Source organism: Gasterosteus aculeatus, chromosome 4 (assembly GCF_964276395.1).
Source record: "Gasterosteus aculeatus chromosome 4, fGasAcu3.hap1.1, whole genome shotgun sequence".
In the NCBI taxonomy this organism is placed as follows: Eukaryota; Metazoa; Chordata; class Actinopteri; order Perciformes; family Gasterosteidae; genus Gasterosteus; species Gasterosteus aculeatus.
In genome coordinates, this window is record NC_135691.1 from 10,638,043 (window position 1) to 10,660,513 (window position 22,471).

Below are 22,471 nucleotides of genomic sequence, written 5' to 3' on the forward strand. Positions count from 1 at the left end.
AAATGTATTGGCTAATGACAGCAGCTAATGTGAGCTGGTCCTCGTCTTTCTCAGCTGCGGTACCAGAAGTGTCTGGTGGCACGCCCCCCCTCCCAACGGGCCGGCTCCTCCTCCTCGCCGTCTGCGGACACGGTGACCCGGCGGGTGACCACCAGCGTGAAGCGGGGAGTCCAGTCTCTCATAGACACTCTGAAAACCAAGAAACAGCCGTCTGAACTCCCCCAGCAATGACCGCCGCGAGCGACCACAGCACTCTCCCCATTCGCCGCCGGACGCCACTCACACGCTATCGCCAGAGCAAACACCTAGTCGTGGTGCCCAACGATGTACATACATGTTAACAAACACCAACGCAGATCACGGGAGAGAAGAGCAATTCTCCAGTAAGCCTGATGATTTATTTTAAACAGATGAAAAGAAAACTCGTGTAATTCATGTGGCGGGATGCAAAATCTGGTAGCGCCGGTTGATCTTTGACCTTATGAACGCCGCTTTGATCCCGGCGGGAACCAGCAGCATTGGCCTTCACTGCGTGTGGATTTCTGGGTCGGATGGATTAACTTGATCAAGCACACTACAGACAGAATTCAGGAAAACCCAGAAAGATATGATTTCCGTTAACATTCTGGTTGATGGAACCACTTCTCATTCACTCTCCGTCCGTGTGTGTGTGTGTGTGTGTGTGTGTGTGTGTGTGTGTAACAACCATCCTTGGCACAGTAAGAGCACATTCATAGCTTCCTGACAGAACAAGCAACAGGAGCCTCACAGGACAGAGAAAGTGTTGTTTGGGGATTTTAGAGGGTGAATACGAAAAGAAGACGGCCCCTCCCACCGAGCGCCATACCTTATGTGTGTGTGTGTGTGTGTGTGTGTCTCTTAAAACAAGCTAAAAACATAACATCTCCATTCAGGATGAATGAAGTGATTATAATGATGAATTGTATGTAAATGATTTTATGTAGGAAGAGAGAATGTCGAGCACAAAACCTGTACAGTAGATATGAGGGGAAGGTGAAGTGATGACAGATGTGGGACAGATGTGGGATTAGTTTTGCATGTTTTCTTGATGAGATACATTTATGTTGGTGTTGATGGGTCCCAGTAAGACGAGTGGGAAACACACAAAGAATAGTTCTCAACATTACCATGGCACAAACGAATCTGGCCTATTTCTGACCCATAACACAGTAAAATGTTACTCAAATTTACAGAATCACAATTCATGATTGTCTGTCAGAGTTTTACATTCTGTGTCTTGATGGATGAGTAGATCTGCAAAAGAAAGGTAACAGTTTCATGTATTTTGAAACTTTTCATTTATTAAGATTGTACTTTTTTTCCTTGCATACCGTATGTGAAAACTGAGTTTAAAAGCTCAAGAATGTTACATGACCTATGTTTAAACGCTAACATTTCCTCAGGAATCTTTATAAATACACCCTACAGTTTATATGTTGCTAGGAAATACCGATCCCCAGCTTCAACTGGACGGTGACAGGCACCCGAGGCAAAATGAACAGTGGTACACAATAGTGTTTGCCCTTCTTGGTAAACCTGGAAAAGGTCCATTTGGTGCATTACGGTTTAACTATTGTTTCTCTTGTTGAAATACACTCACACAAATATGCACATAGAAGTCTGCTGTCACTGCTATTAAAACCTTTACACTGCTCATGCAGCTCATGTCCACTAACCTGCACGAACGCTGTGAAGGCAGTCTGATTAAAAACACACACACACACACACACATAAAGTCACATCAGTTCTGTTCTTCACTCATCTCTCCACCATGTAAATGTAATCTGTTGTGACAATAAACGCATTACCAAAAGGAAAAAACAAAAAAGACTGGCTTCTTGACTTTCATTTTACAGCTCGGGGGAATGTAATGCAGCAGATATTAATAATGTACCGTTGAAAGGACGTTGGCTCAGCACCAATGCGGTTGATTAGATTCTGACTGAGGCCAGTCGTCTCTTTATGACACGTGAAGACATAATATGACACATAAAAATGGCTCCAGAAGCATCTGAGGTGACTTTTTGTGACTTGGCAGTTGAAAAGCAAAGCCTCGACTTGGCTGATTTAGAACGCTTTTATTTTTTCAAACATTTCAAACTTGTTTTTTGCGACGGCGTTCTTGAGCTCAACGCCAGGCTTTGAGCAAAGCATCTCTGGAGAGACCCCCCCCCCCCCCTGTAGCGGGAGAGGGGTTCACCTTGAGCCGGTAACCTCCAGTCCTGCTTTCTGCTTTGGCTGAACAACGGTTGGCTCCGCTGAGGTGGGCAGAAGTTGGAGAAGTTGACGGCAGAAAGCGTGAGCACCGGCAGCTTCATCACCTCGCTGTCAGATCTGCGGGGACGAGCCGGCCGGGTTAACAGGAGGAGGCCGCAGCCGCAGAGTTCAACGCAGGGGCGCTGCCTTCTGGTTTGGAGGAAGAGAGATGCCAGGACACCCTGTTCTTTAAGGCCTGCATGCACATTGTTGAGGCTTTTCCAGAAGGACGAAACAATGAGATGCAGGTCGAAGGGAAACTAAATTGCAGAACACATTGAGAAAAGAGGATTAGGATTTACAGCACAAGACATTCTCAACTACTTCTGTTCAAACTCTTTCTTGCCACCCATCCAAAAAGCAAATTCTACCTGAATGTTTTTATGTTCATTTTACTACATTTAAGAGGTGGGCGTACTTTGGGTTGACTGCCACCTGTTAGTAAATTCTTGATGTTACAGGTCATTTAGCTGACGCTTTCATCCAAAGAGACTTACATTACATTTAACCCATGGCTTTTTTTTACATTCATGCAAAAAGGGTTCGGTGTCTTGCTCAGGGACACTTCGACATGGAGCAGCCAGGGCTCAAACCACCAACCTTGCGGTTCCCAGAGCGCCCTCTCTGCCCCTGCACCACAACAACCCTCATGTCCACACAAAGCGCAGCGGCGGCTGCCCATGGGTTCTCTGCCTGTGGTTGGCAGGTTGGAGCGGATCCCGTCCGGTGTGTCTTTGGCATTCGCCCTAGCGATCACGACACACGGGTCCTCTTTGACCACCGGCTTAGGCTGTGGAGAAGTGATTTGTAAGGTATGACCCAATCGTCATTTTAAAGGGTGAAAACATTGAATGCATTTTAAAACAAAAACATCTGTTTATCAAACTGTTGGTAAAAGGAATAGAAGTGTCCTTTCCACTGACTGGAGGGTCACCTGCTGTCTCAGCACCGGCCCTCACAGCAGCCCACTGCTCTCCTCAACGCCTGAATTATTCACCAGCCCAGTGTTCACTACGGGGACATGCTGCCTGTGTGGGTTCATGTGTGCATTCTGCTTTTAAGTGCTTGCTTGTACGCTAATGCAAATAGGCGCGTTTGTGCAAATTGTTCATAATTCTATGTGTACAGGCTTGTGGTCGTACTGTAATTTTGCACGCGTGCAGGATTTGGGTTGATTCTCTTTGCATGCTTTAGAAGCACCAGGGTGATGCAGTCTTTGGTGGACCTCATTGATGCTAACCCATACAGACAGGGGGCGCTGAATTATTCAACGGACACTCTCCCTTTGTACATTTTCTTCCCACTCACCCCTGTAAATCCCACTTCTTTTCCATCAGCGTTAACCAGCTATGCCAGACTCTGTAGATCTCTCATTCCCCTCTTCTCTTTGTCAAATTTAGCTGCCAAGGCTACGATGCCAAGAATCCTGTATGAGGCACCATGCCAAACCGGTTGTCTTTTAATGCTTACGTCGAAAATCATGACGTCCAATACATCTACAACTACACACAAATGTATGAAACTCACACCTAAACAGTCCCCAAAACAAGGGAAAAGTACCGGTTTCAGTCTCATTTAGATTTGTCCAATTCTTCCTTCAGCGGACGAAACTTAAAAGGAAAAGGTCTACTTGTGACGTTCTCTGCTTCCCCTGGAAACGAGGCCCCAAACACATTGCTTGACTGTCTTTATTGTTCCCAGCTGTTTCTGTATTGTGGTCACATAAAGAACTACTTGGGGCCAATATGAATGCCAGACAGCATTCAAAGCCTTTTATAATTGCTATTTTTATGGTGCTTTTTAGAGTGCCACAATAACTTTTGATTAGCTGAGTACATTGGAGGTGGGGAGAAAAGAAAATCCCTGCACGAGGCACCATTACAGCACTTTGATTATCTTTTCATTCCTATCTGTGGAGGTATAAACATGATGGATGGCCGGGAAGGAACAGACACCAGAGCACCCGTGTGGGTAAAATGGCTTAATAACCCTGCACTGGAATCATAAGCATAAGAAGCAGATTTCATAAAGTCGGGGAGTACGTCGTAAACTCCGCTGTGTTCTGGATTATGAGAGTGTGGGGAAGCCCGGTCACACAGACTTGATGAGACTTGCTGATGATTTGGGCTTCCCTTCTGTAACGGGCTTACTGCATCACTTAACCACCACCAAAAAAAAAAACAACACAAACGTTCTTTAAACACTTAAAAAGCGGATTGTTGTTTTTTTTTCTCTAGCGGCTCAATGTGCAGCTACAGCAATGTGGATCCTCTCATCCTCTCATCTCATCCTGATAACTATCTCCACACTTTTTTTCCCCCCATTTCAGCATTCATTCCAAATCATCCGTCGGTTCTCACACTTCCTGGTTGTAGATTAGACTCGGACCGGACCCCTGCGTCCGTGACCCGACGTTCACATTTCTGGCTGACCTTAATTCTGCTCTTCTTTTTTTTCTGTCTCACAGGAGCCGCCTGCCGCAGCCTGCGATGCTCGTTTTCCCTTTTTTCTCCCCCCCAAACCACACACACACACACACGATGAACTAAACTGGACCTAACTGCCTACCAACAGACCTTCCAAGTCTTGAATTGAACTGTGTTCTTTTGTTCTTACCAACCCTTCCCTTCCCAACACCCTCACACACTGATGCACAATTACACCTTCCCTTCTGATCCAAAACGATTGATTTTGTGTATTTTGTGTCTCTTAGTAGCAGGGTTAGCATTCGGGCTAATCCTCCAACTGTATCGGAATATTGGTAGCATGGTTTCTTTGTCACTGCTTTGAGGTGTCTGTTGAAGCGACGCTCTCCTCGCTGCTGAGAGGAGCCAGGAAGAAGCCGTTGCCCTGTTTTGAGGGCTCAAACACGAAAAAGGGTTGCGTTTGCTCGGCATGGTCAGAGACGCTGAACGGGGTTGGAACAAGCCTAGATGAAACACACATTTTCAGTAAATTAATGCCGAAAGTCATGTAATTAAAGCCAGCGTGATCCATAGCATAACAGTACATGTGCTTTATTTATGACGGCCTTAAAGCATCAGCAGCACACCAGGTACATTCATGCACATAAATGGTTAACTTCAACAAGTCTCAACTTCTTTGCACCAAAACACACACAGACTTCAAAACTATTCCGGAAAAAAATGTCTTTGAGGAGGGAAGCTGTGTGGAAAAGGTGGTTTTTCCCTCCTTTTTTCACAATGTTTAGAGACATAAATGGAGAGCTTTGATGATGTTTTCTCTTTGAGTCCCACCCTGAGGTGTGCTGAGAAGTTGAGAGAATCCTGTCTGAGGAGAAACAGACAAACAACCGAGCAGGCTGACAGACAGCGAGGCAAACAGACAGAGAAAGAAAGAAAGATGCAGATGCACAGAGAGCGACGAGGCACTGAGACCCGAGGCTGACCCGAAGTTGCCTTGTTTTGGTTTCCCCTGCCGCTTCAAGCGGGCATTGGCTTGCTCCAGGGCGCTTCTCACCACCTCCTCCTTCTCCTCTTTGTATGAGGAACAGGTGGAGTACACCACCGCCACAACCTTAGAGACTAACCACAGAAATCTGTGCACTTTATAAACAGTTAACTTAAATATAATTTAGTAACACATCACCTTGTGTGTTGAAACTGTTATATTATCCCTTTAGATGTACACACATTGGAAAGATTGCATGGCACATAGTAAAGATATTATTTTGAAGATGATTCAGTGACCATTGCAGCAAGTCGGAGACGCACAGACACACACACACATTCAGTCAAAAGTTTCTTCTCCTTTCATTTCCTGACAATTAAATTGGATTGTTCAAACTGAATCGGCCTGCTCATCAACCGTTCCCTTTGAAGAAAAGAGTTCTTGGATATTCATCCCTTGGTTCCGTTTGTGTATATTCGTAGCTCATTTCATTCATAGTGCTGCTGGCTCCAAGATTTGTGAAGCATTTTGATTTCCTTCATTTGAGCTTTGATTTTTTTTTTCTTTCCCACTAATTACAGACAGCAGGGAACAATTAACACCAAGCTCATAACAAAAATGTGAAATATCGCTCGAAGGAAGCGGAACTGAAGAAGAAGGGGACTGAGGCAGAAACATTTGTTATACACACCCAACCCACATCAAGAGTGAGGTGTGTGTCTGTCCGTGTGTGTGTGTGTGTGTGTGTGTGTGTGTGTGTGTGTGTGTGTGTGTGTGTGTGTGTGTGTGCGCATGCGTATGTAGAGTGAGTGAAATGAGACTATCGACTCAGCCGAGGCAAAATACTCGATACACGCCCACCATTAATTAACAGCCCTATAAGTAAGTATCTACCCTGGGCAAAAATGTAAAAAGGGGGCTGATGGATGGCAGGGTGATTAGAGGAGCTGGTTTATCACCCCTAACCGCTAATTTATCACCCCTAACGTAAAGACTCAGACCCAGACCGACGTAGCGAGGGAAGCACTGAACAATACAAGACAGACTGAGGCAAACAATACCAATGGGCAGGAAAGCTTTGACTGCGGAACAGAACCACGACACCTGCATAATACAGAATATAATTCAACTTCACCAGGTAAGTCCCTCATATAGATTGTCCATGGACCGGGTGTCATATTCAGCTCTATAGAATGTATGCAATACAAATGAGAGTTGCTAATTACTTGTTTAAATTATGCAAAGAATACTGCAGGAGACTGTGGATGACCGACGCAAAGGAACATTTCTAATTAAAGCTCAGACAATCTCCCCGGGATTGCCACAGGCTTCCCCCAAATGGAATACAACATTAGATATGTAGGAAGTTTTACGGGACATTGTGTCAGAGAGGCGGGGGAGGCTGCGCGTGCCCGAGTGTGCCTGTGTGTGTGTGTGTGTGTGTGTGTGTGTGTGTGTGTGTGTGTGTGTGTGTGTGTGTGTGTGTGTGTGTGTGTGTGTGTGTGTGTGTGTGTGTGTGTGTGTGTGTGTGTGCTTGTCAGCATGAGAGCAGGTGGTTCAATGCTCACACTTCAAGGAATGTTCAATATCCTCCCTCCGCCGGGCGACCAGAGCTTCCAGTTGACTCTGGGCTGTGGAGCTCTGGGATAAGCCCTGCAGCAGTTCTGGGTCTGAGGGAAAAAAAGCAGAACCTGTGTTGTATTAGCTGATCTGTTTCAGAAAAGCCACTAATACAATTGACGTCAACAAAAGTATATGGAGCGGCTCGCTTTGGTGTGTTTCCAGTGTTCATGTGCAGCCTATGAGACGGACGTCAGTCTCTAAAAATTGATCAAACATAGCAATACTAAGGTATCATTATTAACAACAGAGTACACAGAGATAGGAATTTGTACTGTGTACATTCAACAGAATGTGTGTGTCCAGTGTTATTCTGTATGACAACGGCTGCTGAGTGCACTTTACAAGCATGTAAGCATTTGTAAACATGTAGTATATTCCTGTGCCAACATGCACACAAGCCGGTCTAAAAGTGATTCATGGTTGCTGCATCTGTGAGGATTGACAGTGTCCTCACTGCAGGAGTGACACCAGAGTGACACCAGGAGACAACCCTTTGCACCGGTTCTTTGCGGAAGGCTTTCGCCTGTTTGTGCACATCCAATACTTCCTAACTACACGGATTAGCAGAGAAAATTGAGAACAAACTGTTTGTGCTAAACCTTTTCCGGAGGTTTAATGTACAATAGATCACAACGTGATAGGTAGATAGACGGTTTACCTCCGTTCTCTTGCACTAAAAACTCGACCGGATTGCCGACTGCCGACACGGAGCACTTGGGCATCAGCAGGATGACGCGTAACTTTTGGAGTCGCTTGTCAGTGCTGTTCAAAGACTGGAAGACCTCCTCTATCAGCTTCACGTCTGAGCGGAATGCACATAGAGCTCAATACCCTGCTTGATCACGAATGAACATTTGCTGAACAATAAATAGGACGGTCAGTTTGAAAGAATAGTGGATCGGTGTGGCAACACCAACGGGCAACACTCAGCTTCTCTTTCATCTCCATCGCCTCGCATACAAGGACACAAACAGATACTGCACTCGTGGACACATTCGTTTGATGCCTACTCTTGGAGCCCATGGCCGTTACAACCTGCCGCAACTCCTCCCTCTGAGCGTTTGTACGATCACCGACACAAACGTAGACTGTCGGCTGAACCTTGCTGGCGGCTTTGAGGCTGTGTGGGACACGGTGAGGCCGGAGAAGCAGCCCAGCATTATTTTGATGAGGATACAAACATGTGAAAAAGGAACTAAGGTAGGAGAAATTCAGATAGGAAGAGATGAGAGCGGAGGGGGAGTCTGGAGCAGCGGTTGCAAGCGGGTACTGAGGGGAGGCGGGAGGGGGAGAATAACTGGGCAGTCAGATTACAACAAAGATGTCCTTCAATCAAGGGTGTCCCCCCCCTGGAAATAGTGCAGAACTTATCTCTCCGGAACCACCGGGCTGGCCTGAGTTTCTCCTGTTGACATCCAGATTACAGGGTTTGTCAGGAAAGACAAAGCAGGTTGGAGGAGAACAAGGACATTTGAAAAAAGAGAGAAACTAGGAGAGCGAAACTGATGGAGATTCATAAAATGGAGAGAGAGAGAGAGAGAGAGAGAGAGAGAGAGAGAGAGAGAGGTGATTAATTGGCAGTGATGTCAAATGTTTAATTGAATTTGGCTGCAAAATCCAATTTGCTTTTGTTGTGGTACTGTTCTGCTTTCAGTCTGTTTGGCAGCTTGACTTTAATGGAGTAGAAAGGAAATGATTAAACCGCTCTGCCCCTCCCAGACTGATGGATTCTTTGTGGCTCAACGTGAAGTATGGCAAGATGAGAAGAACTGGTGTGAAATATCTCTATCTACGAAAACCAATCTTGGTTGGCATAAGGGAACCCTGTCTTATAATGAATCCCAAATACTGAAGGCTGTTGTGGGGGTAGGGGAGGGCAGGGGAGGTGGCTCTTGTCAGAAACCTCCTCCCTCTGTGAAGCAGCTACCTGCATGATGAGTGCGTGGTCGCTGACCAGCTCGGTAGTGCTGCAGGGAATACCAGTACATCCCCACAGTGGGGATCCTGGCAGAACGTCCGTCCCTCCAGCTGCTCAATCGACGTCACCTCTGAAGAAGCCCGCACTCTTCAGGACGGCTTGGACCTCATGGACGCGAGACGCGAGGAGAGAGGGGAGCATAATAGGCAACGCCCAGGATGAGGTAAGAACGACGGGAAGAGTCAAGAGGTGGGAGAAGGAGGGAGACCGTCATTACAGATAATAATAGTGTGTTCAATTCTGTCTGGCCTTTAAAAAGGCTTTAGTAGTAAAAAAAGTGCTGTTAAAGCCATTAAGATACATACAGTCGTAGTTGCACACACATACACAGACCCGCAGTGCCAACAGGTGACCTTTAAAGTCCTACAGCTTGCTGAGGGTTGTGGCTGATTGAATCTGTCCACAGCAGCAGGATTTACACCAAACTGAATCAGCCTGTCAGGGCCTCGGCAAGAACACGCATTAGCACACACACACACACACACAGTCGAGTGATTTAATTGGATGTCAGCAAAGCACCTACCCTATAAAACATTGGGCCGCACCCCAAGTTAAAGGTCTCCCTGTGTGTATGTGTGTGCGTACATCTCTCTACATTTGCTTACTGTGCATTCCTTGGTTTGTGTGCAGGTGTGCATGTACAGGTGGGCGCCCGGCGTTAGTTTTTGTGTGCTCAGCTCACCTGCTCTTCAGTGTGTTGACCCAGGTGTAAAGCGGAAGGCTGCTGGATCTCTCCTGCTTCACCTTCACACTCTGCGGCAGGATACAGTCGATGGACGGGAGGTTGTGTTTGACTCTGTAGCGGGCCAGAGAGGCCGCCAACTTGGTTTTAAACCTGCGTACAACGAAAGACGATTGGGTTTTCTCTTCCCTTTTTTATGAATCCACTCTTTTTGTTCCTTTTTCTTCTCGTTGTTCTTCCAGTCCTTACTTAAGGAGGTAGCTCTCCACATCTTTAACCCCCTGTACGATCTCGTCCTCCCCCTGGCATTTGCGGGGGAGGAACTTTCTGTCCTGGAAGTCATAGAGCGTGACAGCAATGAGGCTCATCTGATCATCTGGCTACAGCGTGAGAAGAAAAAGTCCAGTTAAATGGGGACAACAGGACAACAAACAAAGAGGCGACACATGCTTAATGGACTCATTTTCATTTGGATTAACACGACCGAGATACACGCTTTTAATCAGTGGATGATTATGCGTCCACGATCAGCTACTACACAGACGATTGCTCTGTTTTGATAACCTTCAATGTTGTATTCAATACAACATTATCCACACACACACACACACACACATGCAGCAGCTCAAGAATGTCCTGTCATGACCCCACCGCTGCCACTTCGTTAAACATAGGCGGCACAGTTATGTCTCTATTTCTACAAGTATCTCTATCCATTCAGTTCTGCATCCCCTCTCTCTCCCTTTTTTCCCTCTCCACCTTTCCGTCCCTGTAAGGGTGGGAAGGTGTAAGGGTGGGAGGGCACCCGCCGCAGTAGTGACAGATGGTGTTCCACCACAGCAACTGCTTGCAACATCCTTGTTACTGGGCTAATGGGCCAAAAAGCTAGAAAGTTAAAAGGGTTTTTTTCTGCAGCTATATAGGTAATTAGCCGGTGCTTGTTATTCACTCTGTGGGCTTTTCATTTTGTTTTGTTTTTAAAAGGTCAATCTGGGAAACAGGTTGTGGAACCTCCACTTGTCCTCTCGTGACTCTTTACCAAGGTCAAACCCTTGGTTGTGGGGAAATTCCCGGTCACTAAGTTCCTTGGCAACAGCCTCCCGTGGTGGGAAATAGACCTTCAGCACACAAGCCTGCTGTGTAGTCACATGCTAGTTTATGACATAAGAACTTAGCTCGGCCTCACTTTGTCACAATGAACTTGATTTGAGATAATGCTTGTTTTAATGCTAAAAGCATTGAACACAGAGCAAAATGCAATTTTCAAGAAGATTCTAGATGCAGCGGAAGATTCACATGGCTCCTTCTTCATGGGGCTTGGGCCTATTTCATTTTAAATGTGGCGGTGTGCCTAATATTCCTGCCTCACATCTTTAGTGTCGTTCATTTTCATGCTCTGCCGGATTTGGGCACAATTTTCTCTCTTTAGTTCGGTCAAATCCGCCTGAGGCTCTTCCATCATGCAAGTCCATAAGTTCATTGCCATTTTTTCCCCAATACCCACGTGTACCCATCGTTTGTAGGCCGCCTGTTCTCTCTGCCAAGGTTGAACTTTATAGATGCCAGCGGTGTAAAACGAGGTAAGACGGCGCTCTAAAGACTGTCTCTTTGCGACTGGGCTTTATTGTCTGGTCGCAGAATAACGACCTGCCACCGACATATAGGGACACCCATTCATTTCAGCCAGGGCCATGTTTCACAAGGTGTTATTATTATGTCTGTATGTCGGTCATTGGTTGTCTGTACATTCCATGACACTCAGTTTTCTGACATTCACCCCTGTTGCTCTTGCAACGTTCAATAATTTTCATTGTCGATTAGCCACGTGCACACAGTGCTGTGCGTGTTTTATCACCATCCACTGTTAAGAGAAGCAGCTAGAACAGCTTCCTCTTTCCGTAGCTCCTTTTATGCGGAGTAATAAAAGTAGGGCAAAAGTACACGCCAATCTCCCGAGGATACGTCTTCGTTTAAGTAGCAGAGCGTTCATCTCCAGCCGCAGGTACACAGCTGTGCGGAAAGCGTTTCTTTTACGACCACGCAGCCCATCCTTAGTCATCTTACTTATCACTGAATTTCAGCACAGCGGTTCAAGGGCATATCGACACTCCTGACACAATCATCCAAACACACTGGGGTGGTTTATTTCATTACTAATTAATGGGGGGGTTTAGCTTGATGAAAGTAATAACGGAAAATACCTCGTAGTGCCTTTTAGATGAGCCACTGTCATTCATATGGGTAGAGAATACGTGAAAGACACAAGGGGCTTTGTGAGTTGAGTATTAATGTAGCACATATAACGGTTACTGAGAACAGAAGAAAGAGAGGCCTACGTGGAGAACGAACAGCAGGACATGGATGTAGGAGTGGCGCACCGTCAAAAGACTGTGAGCCAAAGAAGAGCACGAGATAAACAAAGCTATAAACAAAGTGCTAACTCCAGAGCTCATGTCAAGGTATTCTCAGGATCAAAAAGGTTTTTGATTTTCAGCAGAAAGTTGACAGTAACAGATGTGCCTCTCTGTCGTATAATGCCGGAACACACCAAGGGATAAAATATATCTACTACTCTTAAACTACTGCTGTCTTAATGAATACTGCTCCCGTGTAACTCACTTACCATTGGCTGAGTGAGGTAAACGCTACCCATCATAATCTCCTGAAGAAGAAACGTAGAGAGGTTAAACAAGGTTAGCCAGGTGGATGGGAATTTGGTTGTGAGGATTTCCATTAGCAATTATGTGTCTGAGTAGTTCCACATTAGTGACATCTTTTGTATGAAGGGCTAATTATCCATTAGCTGGTAAAATATATGATACCGTCGACACATTCATATCTAATGACGATGGGAAAAGAAATAAAGACAAAGAGCAAGAGAAGCTCCTAGAGGCACCCCAAATGATCATGATTAAATTTGAAAAGAAAATTCAATTCGACAGAGGGTTTAATTTCCTGTGATTGAATGCTTATTTGCTGCTTAATTAGAGTTAATCTGATTCTTCATTTGCCTCATTTCTTTTATTTATTGTGTCTGTGGTGTGGGTGTGTGTAATAGAAGGACTAATTACATTAATGATATCTTAGGTAATAAACAGGCTACATTTAAACAATGAAACCAAATAGCAGCCACGCATGTATTATATACCAGACACTGTTTGTATGAATTTATTTGATCAACTGTTAAGAATTGTCTTTTTTTTACCTTCAGTTGCACACTTAAACTTTTACTTTTTACAATTTTACAATTACATATTACCTTTTTAGTAGTTATAGTACTATAAAGGTAGCTCTAACTATAGAGTTTGTTTTAACTTAACTCTATCCATCCTATATCCATGTGGCCTGAATATGGAGTGTTTTCCTCCCCATGGAGGGGATGAAAATAAGGCGGCAACTGTTTTGCTGGCCTACAGGATGCCTTCTCTCAATAACACACATAAAAGCACAAGCAGACTTACATTTCAACCTGGGACCAGCGCGCTCTCCTTCCTAATATGTGAGAGACAGAGAGCGGGCAACCCAATCCGATTGTGGTCAGGATTAAAGAAACTGCTTCAAAATACACTCAGTGCTGCAGCGTTTGCTCATTGCACACTTGAAATGGGCAAAAAGACATTTTTTTACTAGTAAGTTTGTGAGACAGGTCCACTGTTTGGTTGCGGATAAGCAATTACAAGGTTGGAATGAGGTGCTTGTGTAGGTGTGAGAAGCCACTGTTTTAAGTGCTTGTGCAGTACGCGTGTACAACACACATTGTTGCCTTCTCTGGTACTTCTTATTCCTGACAGGCACACGTCCTAAGCTGCAAATAGGAGGTAAGCCCGGCCCGTCTGAGACACTATGGAAACCGCACACACTGCCGTTACCTTTTCCTACCATCTCATAGCATGCCAATCCGCACTCTGGATCACAGCCAGACACACTTTGGGTAGATTGCAAGAAACACACACACACACACCTTTGCATGCAGTTACATCCTGGCCCACATACACACAAACAGCAAGATAAACGTGTAAATGTTTGCATGTCATAGGGCGTATCTTTAATTGAAGAAACAAAGCACATCATCAGTGTCGGTCATCGCAGGTGCAGGTCAAAGGGGTTTAGGATACCGGTCGTTACTGCAGAAGGCCCGATAAGCCCCGAGGAGATAACCATGCAGTGCACAGAGTAGCAGAGACCCCAGAGGGAGCCATGGACGCCGAGTCTGTAGAGGTCATAGCGCATGATACAAATCACACGCAGCGGGTGGAGTAAAACAGCGAGGAAATTCTGCTATAAATCACCTACAATAGACGTCTTTACACAGCAGACAGTGCCAGGTTTTTTACTGGTGGGACCAGAGCGAATTTATTAAATCAGAAATCTTGACTTTGGAGGTGGAAAACGAAAAGGAGATTCTTCAAATCAGTCTTAAGGGAAATAAATCCTACATCAGCGGGAGCAAGTAGTCACTGCGGGACCAGTGTTGTAGTTGTGTGTTTATTGGCTTTCATCCAGGGGTTAAACAATGAGCAGTGACTGATGGTGACTGCAGTCAAACAAATCCTTCTTCAAAGAGCCAGACCTGAATGCAGGCTCCACTAATCATCAGCCAGTTCTTTGTCTCACAAGGTTTGGCATCGTCGCTCCCCATCGCACATCAGTATAACAGCTAAAATAAAAGGTACATGCCATAAGTTATGCCTTTGGACTAAATGCAATATCTATCTTTCATGTCGAACACCGGTCCAATTGTGTATTTGCTGAAGCATACGGCTGGTGGACAAAAAAAAGTATTTCCCTCTTTCACGCTCTAAGTCCTAAAACACAAAGTGCTCCAAAGAACCTTTCTGGAGCGTTTGGCAGCCCAGCTGAGCATGGACAATAAGGACGAAATAGTAGCCAACAGAAAGAGCGAGAGAAAGGGGGGAGGGTGGGGTTGGGTGGGGTTGGTCGGCGGGTTCTCATGGCCAGCAACAAGGTCAACTACTTTTTTACCCATTTACAAATTCACACGCAAAGACATTTACATAACTTCATAACCTCCGCACTGCATTTCGAGCACTGACAAGAAAACGTAAGACCGTTCAGCGAGGAATTAAACCGTGACAACATGAAATGTCTCTGGGTTCAGTGATCAACAGAAGTCAAAGAAATCAGATGAGCAATGCAAATAAAGAGACGAGGATGCAGAAAAAGGGCAGGCTTCGCTTCTGATGTTTGTCATTGGGCCGACTCCAGCTTCGCCTTTGTCTATGAAATGTTGAATCCCCACGAGAGTCAACGTCACCAACTCCCAGTGCATATTGACAAACGACTTATAGATAAGTCGGCGCTCTCGGTAACCGATGCAGAACTGACTGAGCATCTTTTTTTAAGAAGATAAGAGTTATAATCACAAGATCAATACCAGAGCTCATTGGTATTTTGTTCTGCGTATCTTTTGCTGCTGAAGCACTTCTTCTTTAGGTTAGCAACTGACCTAAGCTCATTTCCGGTGCACAAATATGTCTTGTGTGTGCATGTCTGCGTGCGACTGCAAGCAGTGGGTGTGTGTTCCACTTGCAAATCAATTTCTGCACCACGAGTCAGGCTGTTGGTGGGAAGAGGACCTGGAGATTAACATTGGCTTCCAGGCTGTGTCATTTCATCTACACCCAATTTCCCTCACACAGGCAGTCCGAGGGAATCTATCATGTGACCAAAACACGCACTCGATCGAGGCAAGTTGGCAATCAGTCGTCTGAAATCGTCACCAAGCCACTCTTCTTGGGAGACAATGATGTTCTGTCTATTTGCTGTGCAATTATAAAAGCTGTAATTAAGGACTGTGATATAACATATTTATTTTTATCTGCTTAACCCTCTGAAGATCAGGAATCATGTGACCGGTCCAGATATCTGCCAATATTCCTGTAAACTGGCCAACGATTGTATTTGCAACTCATGTTTTTTTTCTGTTTGTAACTTACCACTGCAGCTGAAACCTTGAAGATGATTATTGTACAAAAAAGGAAGATATTTGGCTTTTCTAATAAACTTAGAACCACATTTTAAGTTAATTTAATGATCATTTTCTGTAAACAGGGCTGAGGTTCAAGTTCTTGATAAAACTAACAATAGTAGTGACAGTGAAGTCAATAAGGCATCCTGTGGAAGTGAAGACAAAATAATGTTGGGGAAGTATAATCTCTAAATTACATTACATTACATTACATGTCATTTAGCTGACGCTTTTATCGGAAGCGACTTACAATAAGTGCATTTCAACCATAAGGATACAAACTCAGAAGAACAAGAAACAAGAAAGTGCATTTTCCTCAAATAAGCCAATTTACAATTTGCATGTGCATGTGACTTATTTTGAGTAGATGTTTCTTATCCCTTTAGCAATGGTGGCTGGTGGAACACTTCCTAGGTAGGGCCATCCAATCAAATTCAGCAAACATTCAAGTATTAGTTAATAAAAACAATTAAGGAATCAAAAGCATTAGTACCTTGCAGTTGAGTATAATTTATTCCAGCACTAAAAAAGCAGTAAATAACACTGACATCTTATTTCTGTCAATAAGTAACACATTACTGATGGACAGCTACACACACAGCAGTTGCAGATTGCCTGCAGCTGCTGTTTCATGAAAACTAGGGTGCATGAAGGAAATCCCAAAGACAAGGGCAGAGGTAGCCCCGTCTACAAATTTAAAGTTATAGTGCAGGCATGTTTTTTGTCCCCCAAAATCCAGCTCTGACCACTACCAGCATTGTTGTGCAATGAGGGTAAATGATCATTCTGTCAAAATGCTTTCAAAGCCCAAAACAAGAGTCCAAAATAACAATTGGAATGTGATTTAAGAGCAGTGTTACAATTGTGGGCAAATTATCACAAGTGAAATGTAGCCCACTTAAGGAATGACAAGTGAAAGCAGTATTTATGCAAAATGGCCCCTCTGGGCATTTAGATATGCTCTTAGAGGGGCCATTGTAGAGGGATATATATATATATAGTAATGTGTGGTGTTATATAATTCCACAAGTGCTTCAGTAATGGTGGTGATAACGGTAATTGAGTAAAAGGACCCCCGCTGCTGAATACATCGTCATCGCACTCATTTTCCTGCTTTGTTTGTACATCTAAGTGGTGGTAGATGAAGCTTCTAACAATAATCATTTTGTAAAGCATCATTTCCTCAGCAGTCTTCTTCCTCAGTGCCTGAGCTGCTGTACGCCTGCTCCCGTGACACGGTTCACACTTCTCCTGATCTCCGATGGCGATTACAGCCTGCTGTGCCCCTTGGGGCTCACATGGCACTAATGGAGACCGATGCAGTCGGCTTCCCTCACACAGATCATTTAAGACATTCTGACTTAGGCGTTGTTCTAAAGCATAAACATTTTTTATTTTAGAAAAGAGGATAAAAACAATGATCCGTATGCTGGCATGACTTCTGCACAACAGAGCAATTCAAAGATGTTGTATGTTATACTCAGTTCACTCTCAAATCTTTCCCCCAGTTTAAATAACGGTAGTCCAGTGAGCAAGATGTATAATCCTCTGCTATGCAATAACACGGAGGACAAATGAACAGCATATTCATCTTTTTTCACTTTGCAGCAGAGATAATCTGTGAGTAGAAGATGAAACGACAGCGGGAATAATTGGGAGGCTCAGATGTTGTACACTGACTTTGCCACATGCAGTTTCAATCAGTGAACTCAGAGGCATCCACCTCCGGAATGTTATGCGGGAGAAGAGCGCCCTCTATGGAGAAAATAAGGTATCACGGTCAACAGTCAGTGAAAGATAATTACCTAAAAATCTTGTTTTCTTTCTTTCTTCTTTCTTCATCTTTAGTATTCAGACCCTATTGTGCATCTTCTGTTTATTGCATTTGCTAACGTCTTTAGTTTATGTGTAGTAGTATGCACGGAAAAGAGAAAATCTTTAGCAATGCATCATAATTATTAATGCAAAACATGTTTTAAATGAAAGTACAATTTTCCTGGCTGAGAAGTAGAAGTGTAAATATGCACAGATAAATAAATATACTAATACTTGAATCTGGGTAATATCTTTTTTTATATGTTTTTATCTTCATAACATTCCACTTCCTGTTAGCCACAATGGTCAGTTTCCTTTTCTTCTTTTTTCCTTCCTTTTTCCTTCCTTTTCACCCCACACACCTTCCAAATTCCAGGCATAGAGTTTTTTGGTAACAGGGGGGTGTCTGACTCTCCTCGCTGTGTTACATAATTGATGAGAGATATTACTTTACGCCCTCGCTGCCCCGGCGCTGCCTCACGCAGAGCTCGCCCATTAACAATTCACTGGATGATTTTGAACAGAGAAATGATTCTGCGTGTGCGCGCGAACGCTGCCTCTCTCAACCTCAGGAGTCTGATTTCAAAGCTGTGAATAAGACATGTGCTGTCTCCACTGGCCATATTTGAACTTAATAGAAGATCCCCTTACATGTTGTCGATGGTCAGATGATGAAGTAACTGTACATAACAGCCAGGATTGATGGGGATCGCATCAAGCTGTACATTTACAGCGTGCTTTCAGTAGAGTTGGTCGTTGTATGGGGAGAGAAATAGCCACAATGTTACTTGCAAGAAATCCTTTTTAGTTTTAGTTTTCAACAATAGGGCCTGTGATACATGAACATGGCCAATACAGTGAAGGTAAATGTGTTTATTTTCACATCACTATACTGTTATTATCAATAAAGTAAAAGGCTCAAAGTCCATATACTTTTCAAAATATCTGTTTATAAAAAAAGATTCCCTTTTGACTTTTGTATTTGACCAAATACTTTTCAAAAAGCCTCAAGGTGCTTTGCCGATGATGAGGATGCTCATGAGGAAGACCATGATGAAGAAGATCCACATGAAGAATCTGTCCATCACCTTAGCAATCTTCTTCCACTCCGCCCCTTTGGCGCACGTGGCCCTCTGCTCCCGGAAACAGTTGGCGATATATTCCACGTTGCGCACCAGCTTGGTGTCCCCACCGGAGAAGCCGCTGCAGAATACACAGGGGCCGAAGGTTACCGTGGGGCCTTCCGGCGGTGGAGGCTTTTTGTCTTCATGGCAGCAGGGAGGCTTTTGGTGTTCACGGTAGCCGGGGACCTTCTGGTCTTCTTTACAGCAGTCGCCCGCTGGGGTTTTCCCATTAGAGCCTTCGTATTTCCCCGGAGCGGCGCCGGAGAAATGGCTCCTCTCTTCTCGGGTGATGTGGTGCTGGGCTTTCACTCTGGGATGGTGCTGCAGCTTGGGCGTCTGCGGTCTGGGGTGTTTGTGACCCTGCCAGTCCTGTCGGCTAGCGTGGCTCCCTGGTTTACCATTAGCGTGAATATGGGAGTTAAGGTGCTGGTTACACAAGTCATCCTGGGGGAAGTGAGAAGAGGAGGAGGAGGAGGAGGAGGAGGAGGCAGATGCGCAGTTCTCGCCCACCTCATAAACAAAGAAAATTTTGGACATGTAGTCAATGATGAGGACTTTGGCCCAGTGGGGGACTGGTTTGGCCTCCGCGCCACAGAAGTGGATGTTCATGATGAAGATGGTGAGCGATGTGGAGGCTGTGACCATGGTCATAGTGGCAATATAGTACTTCCCTGTGTAACAGAGAGGGACAGAAACAAACAGGAGCTAAGTTTGCTCCTAGAACTTTATTGTCCGTGTGGATTTCACTCCGATATAAAGCCATGCTAGCAGCTCCATGAGGCTGTGTCATAGAACGTGCATCTTTACACAGCATGTAGGCGGCACCTACATACCTGCTTCAACACAATCCTAAACAGACACTCACCTATAAGGGGGACGCTCTCGGAGGGAGGCATGCTCTCCGCCACCATCAGCTGGAACACGGTGAGAGCCAGAAGAACGGTCACCCCGAGGGACACCTTCTCCCCGGAGTCCGCGGGCAGGTAGAAGCCCAGCGGAGCCAAGAAGGATATGAGGAAGCAGGGGAGGAGGAGGTTGAAGATGTAAAAGGAGGAGCGGCGCTGCAGGAGCACGGTGTAGGTGATGTCTGGGTACGGGTCGGAGCAGCAGCCGTACATGATGACGTTCTTGGTGGCCGGCATCCCATGGCACTCCCACTCCACATTTTCCACAAAGTCGGACAGGTCCCCGCTGTCCATGCCCATTATGATGTCCACCTGGAATCAAGGTGACGGATGGGTAGATTTCACAGCGCAATCCAGAAAATTCAGCAAATGTATCTACACACTTTTGCATGGCCGCAGAAAGAGGAAATCTGTGTTTTATCTGTTTTTCAAACTGGCCGATCACAAGGGTGCAACGGTTATTCTACGGACCTGGTTGCCGTTGTAGGTCCATGACCCAAAAGTCAGGTTACATTCCTGGCTGTCAAAGGGGAAGTAGGAGACGTCCACCACACAGGAGCTCTTGGTGATGGCAGGAGCATCCCAGGTTATCTCTCCATTGTAGCGCAGCCTCACGTTGGTGTCCATCGGCCCTGAGAAGTCATCGTCGGCTCTGGAGGAGGAGAGTTGATACAAATTGACAAGTCATGCGTTATTTGGTTAAATGGTGTCTACCGTGTGTTGTATTAGTTTGAGTTTTTTGTACTGGACTCTATTAGCTCGATAAACTGGTAACTTAGTGCGTATGGATATGGACAGTTTGTGCATTTGTGATCTTATTCCTACATTAAATATATATTTTGTGCGGAAAAGGGGAAAATCGATTTCAATTTGTGTGCCGTACGGCATACTTGTTATAGAGGACCAGGTCGGGCCTCCACACAAGGCTGCTGGGGATGTGGATCACCTCCAGTCCATCATAGTCCTCTTTATCCCACTTCAGGTAAGCATCATGCCACGTCTGTCTGATCCACAGATAGGCAATCAGCACCTGGTTCCTCTCATCCTTTCTCACACACACACACACACACACACACACACACACACACAGTCAACAATGAGGAAAGACACACACACATGTAAACCTATAAATGCATGTTGGATACAGAAGCTTAAAGAGTCTCCTTCTCATTTCTCTGTGGCTCTGCCTATGAGCGTTACAAGGGGTTTAAATGATCCCAACAGCTGAAATCCAGACCCGTCTGCCTGTATCAGGTGGAGGACCTGGCGGGGGGGCAACAATGAACCTGAACAGAAACCGGAGCCAGCTGAGTAACTGGTTGACATTATTGTGATAATTGGGACTGGAGCGGTGAGGATAGATGAGCCTTCGGAAAATAGTCCTCAGTTAGCCATCGAAACAATGTTGAAATATGCACGATGGATTCTTCTGCATAGGTAGTATTTTTAGCTCAATTAAGTTGTTGTCGAAAGTCATCTTTGGAGACATATTAATCATTATGCAACATTATAATAAACAAGGGTTAAATAAAAAATAAGAACTTTACAGAAGATGAGCACTTGGTAATAAGATTTGAGAATGGAGCCACCCACCATGTCTTTGATCTGAGAGAGGGTGATCTGTAAGGTGACGTTGAGGGCTCGGTCCGTGTCCTCGACCGGCCGCAGAGCGCTGGAATAATTCTCCATCAAATCATTCAGAAGCTTGTGGGCATATTGACCTTGAGCCGATTGAGTCACTGCAGGGGGAACATGTGATCATCGTCTCTTTTAATAAAGCCTCCCTAGCACCTTGTAATAATAATTTGTGTCTTTCAATTAATCTGTGAAACTGTTATGAATGTTTATTATTTATCTTTTCCCAAATCTTTTTTCAATGTCAAACTAATACTATATATCATATGACCACTAAATGTTCTAACTATGATAAAGTGTTTTTTTGTGCAATTCCAATCCCCCTTAATGAATTCTTGAGAGAACGCCCCACAAGCAATGTGGAAACTGGGTTAAATGGGGTTTAGGGCTTTATAACAAAAACATACATCTCACTTTAATTAAATTTCTTGCACGGAGGTTTGAAAACAACATTAAAAAAATCGGCATAACTGCTCTCAATTTGAAAGGCACAGCGATTTGTACGTAATTACGCGCACTGCAACGCATTTAACATTGATAAACATTGTGTATTGATGAATATCGATGATATACATCTTTCATAAGCAAACACGTCAAAAACATCACATTCCCTCTAACTAATTAACAACAGCATTAAGATATTTATTTCTGCAAGCATGTGTGTTGGACTCACCCTCAGGAAGCAGCAACACCAGATACATTATTGGAATCATGTTCCTTACACCTGCGAGACGAATAAAAAGGTAAATTCGACCACCGATCCGGCAGCCCTTTGGCTTCATTCCCTCCTCAGGCCTACATGGTTCCCCTTTCGATCCAACTCCAGCTCATCTGACCGCCTTGGCGGTCACGCATGCTTGTAACCTGCTTGGCGGGAGAGGCCGCGCGTCTCTCTGCACACCGAGACAAGGAATAAAACTCCGGCGTATCGTATAGCAGCAGCGGCACACAGAGAGAAACAGGATGCCCACGAGTCATCGCCTCGCCACACACACACACACCGGCCTATTCAGATGGCCGTCAAACCGGTGC

General features: G+C 44.9%; 3 protein-coding genes across 13 annotated transcripts in view; 1 reads left to right on the forward strand and 2 right to left on the reverse strand.

Annotated features, from left to right (window-relative positions):
- The window catches only part of apbb2a (amyloid beta (A4) precursor protein-binding, family B, member 2a), a 28,435-nt gene extending 26,586 nt beyond the window's left edge, over positions 1-1,849 (forward strand). For all 11 annotated transcript variants that reach the window (XM_040172511.2, XM_078102161.1, XM_040172514.2 and 8 more), the window contains exon 14: positions 55-1,849. In XM_040172511.2, coding sequence (XP_040028445.2) covers positions 55-231 — 177 coding nt within the window. In that variant the 3' untranslated portion in view covers positions 232-1,849. The remainder of the gene's footprint in view (positions 1-54) is intronic.
- LOC120817031 (putative methyltransferase NSUN7) lies at positions 1,485-12,705 on the reverse strand. Its single transcript, XM_078100937.1, is given in 18 exon segments — positions 1,485-2,191; positions 2,193-2,372; positions 2,375-2,493; positions 2,696-2,731; positions 2,878-3,061; positions 5,086-5,206; positions 5,687-5,822; positions 7,257-7,358; positions 7,970-8,113; positions 8,322-8,429; positions 8,432-8,506; positions 8,626-8,716; positions 9,239-9,279; positions 9,282-9,363; positions 9,365-9,405; positions 9,973-10,124; positions 10,221-10,351; positions 12,595-12,705. Coding segments are annotated over 18 exon segments (1,896 nt in total). The 3' UTR covers positions 1,485-2,149.
- Positions 12,706-18,630: 5,925 nt separating this feature from the next.
- LOC120816863 (neuronal acetylcholine receptor subunit alpha-9-II) lies at positions 18,631-22,370 on the reverse strand. The gene is made up of 6 exons (XM_040172531.2): positions 22,113-22,370; positions 21,398-21,543; positions 20,695-20,849; positions 20,276-20,456; positions 19,765-20,116; positions 18,631-19,570 (listed from the first exon to the last, which is right to left on the reverse strand). The coding sequence occupies exons 1-6, from the start codon at positions 22,219-22,221 to the stop codon at positions 18,783-18,785; spliced, it is 1,731 nt and encodes a 576-aa protein (XP_040028465.2). The 5' UTR covers positions 22,222-22,370; the 3' UTR covers positions 18,631-18,782.
- Between the last annotated feature and the right edge of the window lie 101 nt (positions 22,371-22,471).